Source organism: Neodiprion virginianus, chromosome 2, assembly GCF_021901495.1.
Source record: "Neodiprion virginianus isolate iyNeoVirg1 chromosome 2, iyNeoVirg1.1, whole genome shotgun sequence".
In the NCBI taxonomy this organism is placed as follows: domain Eukaryota; kingdom Metazoa; phylum Arthropoda; class Insecta; order Hymenoptera; family Diprionidae; genus Neodiprion; species Neodiprion virginianus.
In genome coordinates, this window is record NC_060878.1 from 40,206,459 (window position 1) to 40,214,260 (window position 7,802).

The 7,802-nt window shown below is 39.2% G+C and overlaps 1 protein-coding gene across 1 annotated transcript; it reads right to left on the minus strand.

The window, feature by feature from the left end:
- Nucleotides 1-843: 843 nt before the first annotated feature.
- Nucleotides 844-7,080, minus strand: LOC124298972 (uncharacterized). Its single transcript, XM_046751724.1, has 3 exons — nt 6,802-7,080; nt 2,539-2,680; nt 844-2,338 (listed from the first exon to the last, which is right to left on the minus strand). Exons 1-3 carry the CDS (start codon nt 6,854-6,856, stop codon nt 2,167-2,169), a joined length of 369 nt encoding a protein of 122 aa, XP_046607680.1. The 5' UTR covers nt 6,857-7,080; the 3' UTR covers nt 844-2,166.
- Between the last annotated feature and the right edge of the window lie 722 nt (nt 7,081-7,802).

Here is a 7,802-nt window from a genome sequence, read left to right on the forward strand (position 1 = left end):
TTTATTTCGCACATCATATGCGAAAGTAAAATAACGACGATATCGCACGCGGCCTTCGAAGCGAGCTCAAATTGCTCATGCTGTATCGTTACTTGATGATGACTTACCGAATTTTTTACTCGTCGGAAACACATGATATTTTTTTTTTTCACGAAAAACCAGAAGTAGCTTGGCAAAGATCGTTCGAGCTTCGTGCTCGTTTCACAATTATCAAATAATCAAGAATCGAGTAAAAACTAATTTCAGTTTGATTAAAAAATTGTATTTTCGATTGATTTTTATTTTCTTTCTTCTGTTTTTCAATCCTCACACGATCGATCGAAGTTCGCAAATTTTTGGTGATTTCTCAGTTTCGCAAATTTCTGGGAGTCAGTAATTCAATATTCCAGATTCAACTTCGATTGAAACTTACTAATATTAGTGAAAAATGAACAATGTTTTACACACATCAAAGGATGACGGTTGTACAAACGATTTTCCATTGACGTTGAAAAAATTGCATTCATGTATATAACATTCGTACGCACGGTACTGCGATGTGAAATAAATCCAATTGAACTAAAGAGGGATTGCGACACATCTTGTATTTGTATACGCGTATACATTTACAGGTACACGTATAGTAGAAGAGATCGTCGTGCCAGGTACCCGAGCTGTACGGTAAAAAGACGAGAGTCTAAGGTTAAGAACTTTCAATTCAAAACAGGTTGTAAATCGCTCTGGAATGATACCTACTTGTACCTTAGCAGCGACTCGCATGGATCGCAATTTGAGAAGGAAAAGGATTTTTCAAAATCGAACACACGTAAGCGGTTCGTTAGAAATATTTAAAACAGCGGACGATTGTTGGGAATATATTTTAATAATATCCTCAATCGTTTTTTCACGTATGTACAAACTTTTCGTTGGGTAAGAAGACTTATAGACACTGGTAAATTATTACATAATTATACCTGTAATACACGCTTTGGTAAAAGAGTCAATTTGTATTTTACAGACATTTGTAATCACCCCTTGCAAAGTATATCGGTAGATCTGATACACATGCCTAATCGAACGGTACAATAAAGTTTTCTCCTTGCACTGACTCCTTACAAACTGATACGATAAACACGTCTACAATATTGTTTTTTCAATCAGCAGCCGGTGGAAAGGCTCGCTGCTTATCTTTTACAGTTTCGTATATGAGGATTAATTGCAAATAAAAAACTATACTTAGACTCGTAACGCTTGTCCAAAGATTAAAATAGCAAATACAAGAATCGGATGATGAAAAGAATGAATTCGCGGTTTACGAAAGAGAAAAAGGAAACACTTTCCATGCTGCCAATTAAATCGCTGCATATTTCGAGGGCGATTAGAGAATATTCTATACACCTATAATATGTATACAATTGATATAAATTATTTCTAACGCGTTGATACAACGCACGAGTCGTAGAGATTATAATATACGCATATACGATACAAAAGTATCGAGGTTCGTTTGTGTATATATATAATAGGCACAAGATTAACACCGCTTTAATAAATTTCGTCAACTTCAGATTACCCTTTTCAGCTTATATCGGTCTTGCGATATCGGTATTATGATTTGATTATACTTATACGTACTGTTAATTGTACTTTTCAATCGCAAGATCAGATGATAATGATCGTCTCAAGTTTACAAACACGAAGTAAGCGTGCACATGTGTACACATGTATGTACGTACGTCCATCGTGATTGATGAAATTCATTTATGCTCTTTATTTTTACGTAGTAGCAATGATGGATGAACAATCAAAAATAATGAAAAAAAGAAAGGAGCAAGAAGAGAAAAAATCGTAAAAATACTATAGGGTTTCTGCAGGTTATTCGAATAGTTTGAGAAAATTAACGGTCAAATTTAATAAGCCGTTTGGCAGTGGTTAGTAGCAATATGTCTATCTATCCTATAATGAAATTATTTTTACTGGATTATCTTTCAAAAAAATGGTTGCCACGAGACAAATCAACTTTCTTTTTTTGCATAAATTGGTTTTTTTACAACGATAAACCATCGCGACTCATCTTAATGCCGAATCTAGGCTTCAAAATGAGTCGGAAAAAATATATTTTCTATTATTAGTCGCATTAGAGATAGTTTCCAGGTCTTAGATGACGACCTCAGTTTTCAGTTCCGATCAAACTATATTGACGAAGTCACGTGGCTCCGGATCACTCGTACCATTCGTGCACATATCCGTTGCAATAGATCTGTCATCCTCGTTTTTGAGCCTCCTGTCGCCCCTCCTTCTCCCCGTAGGCGGCATCTTGAGCCTCAAGGGTCTCCGTCGTTTTGACGAATCGGATTTCCTATAAACAAAAAAAAAAAAAAAAAACAGAAGAAGATAAAGAAAAACAAAAATAGAACGATGTCGGGCGATCAAATTTATACAGATTTTAATCTCTAATTCAATTGTACAGCTCACGATGAGTTGGCTGAACGAAGAGTCAGTCATACGGTACGATTATGTATTCGTATTGTGGATGAAAAGGCGTAAGTGAGAACTCACTGGTGTCTGCAATCGATGAAGATACCCATTGAGAAGAGTCCGATCACAGCAACGATTACACCGATTACTATTACAATTATGCTGACCATAGCATCTTCCTCCTCGGGTGTGAACGGCGCAATTGTCGTGGACCAGGTAATGTCTGAGAGAGAAAAAAAAACATTTTTTTAATTATTTAATTAACACAATTTGCTCTTCGGATCGTCGGCGAATTTACGCCGCTACCATAGTTTATTATACTCAACGCATGTTGATACTAGCGGGAGTGAGTGATCTACACGTGTTTTGTCGGTAATTAAAATGCTATCGCATCTCCCGATCGGATAGCCAACTTTGGCAACTTATTAATCAGGTGTCAAAAAATTTAAGGCACCTTCGTGGCTGGTTGAAAAGCTGAGCAGCGTGAAAGTTGAACGAAAAACCGGGTAAACGAATCCTTGCTAAAATACAACGATTATTGCGGTTTCCTTTCCTTTTTTTTTTTTTGTTTTTACTTTTATTAATGTGGAAATAAGCAAAACAGTGTTTATCGGCACGTAATTCATAGCTGAGACCGTTCAGTACACGTTTCAGAAGAATTTCTTTATCTTCTTATAGCATAATTGAATTGGAACCTAATTCGCCACGCGATAGACGTTTAGTACAATAAAATAGAAACTTTCGCACAGAGTTAGTTACGCAAAGAAAATCGTAACAATATTTTCGCACGTGAAAGATAATTATTTTTTACGCATGCTGAGTACGACGTTATATTTTCTCCACCGTTGACGGTATTCATTAATTGTAATAATCGAATGAAATTCATTTCACAATGCTGCCTCGTCTGCATAATCTGATGCGAATATTGTGCTCGTACATGATGTGGACTAATTGTAAAAATCATACACATGCGTAGCTGTGATGTTTAGTTTTATCGATAAAACCCGATTATAATCTATTGGTACAATCTGGAAAATTCAGGAACATTCCTCAGTGGCGATTTCACCTGTTTAAACGATAATGGTATAAATCAAAACATTTTTTTTTTATCTTTGTTACCTGTACTTCAAACAGTTAATTTTATGAATGATCAATAATTCCTGCCGGAACAAAGACGATAAGCTCACTTTCGTTATCAGTTACGAAAAGATGAGATTTATTATCAATCGTTTATAAATTAACGTTTGCCATTTTAAATTTTCATGAATTTCCGCGGTTGCGCAAACTTTCGACTGCCGAATTATTACCTCCAGCCCATATCTCGAGAAATTTCTCATCGAAAATTTCCGCGTCGAGAGTGATCCCTGAATTGGACAATTTTTGATTGCATATGATTGGCTGAATGCGAGGATAAACTTCCCAAAAGCCCGTACCCCGATCAATTTGAAATTTCGTATACTCATATAATTTGAATCGCTTATCACGAATATGATAGTGAAAATATCCGCGAATTTGATTTTCAAGATCAAAATTCACAAAAAATTTTCGATAAGTGTTGATTTTAGAAGAAAATTATTCCTATAAAAGTTGTAACCTATAAAAGGACTGATCTTTGATGTCCCGTACAGTTTTTGTCCAAAATCGTTTTTTTTTTCTTTTTGCAAAAACGGGATAGTGCTCCAACAAGTACGTTATGATGCTTCTATCAAACAGAGGCCGAACTTATTCTAACTCTTGACCTGCGATAGTCACCTTCAGCGTTTTTCGTACAAGATCGTGTGTTGTGGTTTCGTTTGAGACCATGTTACATGAAAGTCGAAAGTATTCTAGCCTTTGGGCCGTGACGGTCACCTTCTGCGTTCTTCGTACAATTCAAAATACGATCATATCAGAGAGAGAGAGATAAAAAACCAAAAAAGACAACAATGTGCACTTCAAACACGAAACTTCAACCTCCCCGAGGTAAAGTGCGTAAGTATACAATATCGAAACTAACGAAGTTTTATCCATGAAGTGAAGTTTATTTACATGTCTTACAACTGTGAAAGTCTAACTTTGTATCGCGAACACAAGGATGAGCGCTCGGCCACGAATTATCTCGCGGAAAAAACAAGAAGGCTCATTAAAAATTCTAGACACGCGATAAACGTGTAATTAATTTTCTGATCTTGAGTATCACTGTTCAAGATCGTGCAGGCAGTTAATTAATAACCATGCTGATTTATTTCTACAGCTGTACATATAAGTCAGTTGCCTAATTCGGATCTGGACGCATTATATGTATAACGTAACGCGATCGCTTCTTCATGGAAATGAAGGAACTTTGAAATTTGCTAAGCTAACGCAACATCCATTGACGTCACAGGGTGCACCATGCTTTTCGTCACGTACGCCTTCCGACGTGACGTGGGGCTGACACGGCGACTTGAATCACTGATTCGTACCTCATTGGTTCAACAATCCGCGGTTATGGTGATTGGCGGGACTTGAAATTAACTACGGTTCGATTTGGCCAAATTGGGACCAATTCAGTGGGGTCACGATTAAAGACGTTTAGTCGAAAAAGGGTTCAATTCGCAAACTATAACCCAAAGGATACAAATTTTAGAGAGAAGAAACTTCGAAATATTTATGTTGCCTCCATGAAATGATAAGAAATATCAAGTTGAATACTCCAAACTATGCGTCATTGGAAAAACCTGCTCCAAACGACACGGACAACGTTAATGAATCCTAAGATTCTTCTTACTCTACACGGAGAGAACAACAAGAGCAGATCTTACTCAGAACTGCGGGAAAAGAGGGATACATCGAAATTTTTGGTACCAAAATACCATGTAGTATATTTTACTCTGAATTTCACGAAGTATGTTTTATCAAAAAACCTGACGCGTCCCTCTTTTCCTGCAGTTTCACGTAAAATCTACTCATTTATTCCCTCCGTGTAGAGTTTGCATGGCACCGACTAGATTAGCTTTAAATTTCACCGCAACTGGCTTGTTTAACCAGAATTACAGCAGCTTCCGATGTCCAAAAGCAGCTTTATTTTCCACCAGAAAGCAGACTGGTCGGTTGATCTATTCGCACGACCAGAAAGAAAATAGGCGTCAAGTTTCCGACCGATTATAATCGGTGAAATTTTGCTGTCCGTATATAACCGTGCCTCCGCGTCACTATAGGATTAGGGATAGTACGCCATTCGAATCAAAGTGAAAGTCAGACCTCGCTCTGTCGCTGATTAAAATCGTGGTAATATCCGGTCGTAGAGGTATACGCGTCGGGTAAAAGCGTGGAATGCCCGTGTGAACGAGTAAGAAAACTTGCGGGAAAAGGTTTTACAATCTTCTACCACGTGCAGTGCAGCCGCTGAGAGGCGTCGCCACGTTGGATCGGCAATCCGAGAAGGTGGGCGTTGGGTAATAAGGGTGTTGAATTTCACACGTGTACTTATTTCGGGATAATTCTTACTCGACAATTTCATTACGGCAGCTTTGCCGCGAATCGCGTGTAATGCCCCTCTAAATGCGTGAGGTATAATAGCCCCCATCCTGTTCACGAGACGAAAGAATGGACTGTGGCCATTAGTCGCTAAAACCACACGTCATACGTTCAATTAAGTAGATTGCTGATCCGAACTTCGGCTGTTCCGCTTGACGCATCTTCGGACAGTTATCAACTCCGGGGTTTACTCCAGAGTGGAAAAAGCCAGGAATTACCTCAGCTCGCGATCATTAACAGTCAACTCGTGCCGAGCACTGGAATTTGGCAATTATCTTGTGTCTTTTCATGAGAAATGTCGATCAGTGAAACTCGTGGATCATTCTTATTACTGCGAATACGAATTAACATCGGCTTTAATGACTTTCGCAGAGCCAGTCAAGTAATTAACTCCACGAACGAAATGACGACGCTTGCATCGGAAGTATCGCTAACGATTAAACATTCCCATTGGTTGATTTGATACGCAACGTTTCAAATCTAAACAGGAAAAATATACACCGCATGTCGCGCGTTTTCATGAAACATGGTATTGCCATCAATCGTTGTTGTTCTGGAAACTAAGGGAAAGCTGTACAGTTTTAATTCTAGTATCCGAATCAAGGAAGTTTTGATTAATAAAATCACTGTGCTACGTGCTCCCAGCCATGACAAGGTAAATTTCTTACTTAAGGTTGCTACCTCTACCACTGTTCACATGCTTTATACGGTGTTCAATAGCACCATTCAGTAGAATCTTATCTCGAGAAGAACAGTGGAAAACAATCCTTTGAAACATTCCACAAAGAGGTTCAATCAAAGAGTAACGTTAACATCGACGTCAGATTGTTTGACTTCAAAACTCACCGTCATCATTCCACGGAATCGCGCCACTGGTCGTATTAGCTAATTCAGCCTCCATTATCAGCGCAAATCGTGTCCGATAAGAATACTGGTAAAAACCAGGCCGCGTTAGCCACTCAATTCTATCACGGCGAACTATCCGCAGTAGCAACAAGTCAGCGTGAAATTTTTTGGATCTCGATCCTTACCGATCACTCGAGCAAATCTCTTTCGTTCTCGCTTTCACGCTTCGCAGCAACTGAGACACGAAGCGTCCGGTTTCTTGGCGTGAACTGACGGCCGCATGCACGATCGGTTTCGTTGTAGCTTTGGTATGCCATGGCAAAGCGAAACTGGGGAGGACAAAACTCCACGTTCTATACTACGATGCGCACACTCTGTCCCAACAACAAGCACGGGTTTTTCCGCCGCCCTACTGACCGCCTCCCTATCAAACCTACGGCCCGGTTTAAATTCGAGATTGGGCCTTACCCGACTGTACATTGAGGTAGGGCCTCTCTGACCCTTGCCACAGTCTTAAGGCCGATAGAACTCCATACATGACCCGTGTATGAACGGTCCGCTCTGCGTACGAAAAAAGGGCACTCGACTCTAAGGGCCCATTCGCCGTTCAGGTAGTCCCAGTAAACGGAACCTGGTACAGTCGTTACGAAAAATTATCACACTCATATCGGTGTTCGGAGCTCGTTATTGTTAAGTTCGGTTCCCTCTGACGTTGATCATTCAAAGCGTTATAATGGATGTTTTGAATAGTTTGCAGACGACTCACGATTGCATTCTTATCGCTAAATGTTTCAATGACAGGATGCGGAGAATCGTAATTGTTGTTGTTTCTTTTTCCGTTTCTAATCTTGAGAGAGGGAAGGAGCGATCAGCTGCGAAGGTCATTCAAAGTTTTCTTTCGATCACGATACTCATATAGTCACTAGTCATTGGGAAAAAAGTATCGGATGATCGACACTTGTCGTATATTTACATAGTGCATCAATTATCTGTAACACGTA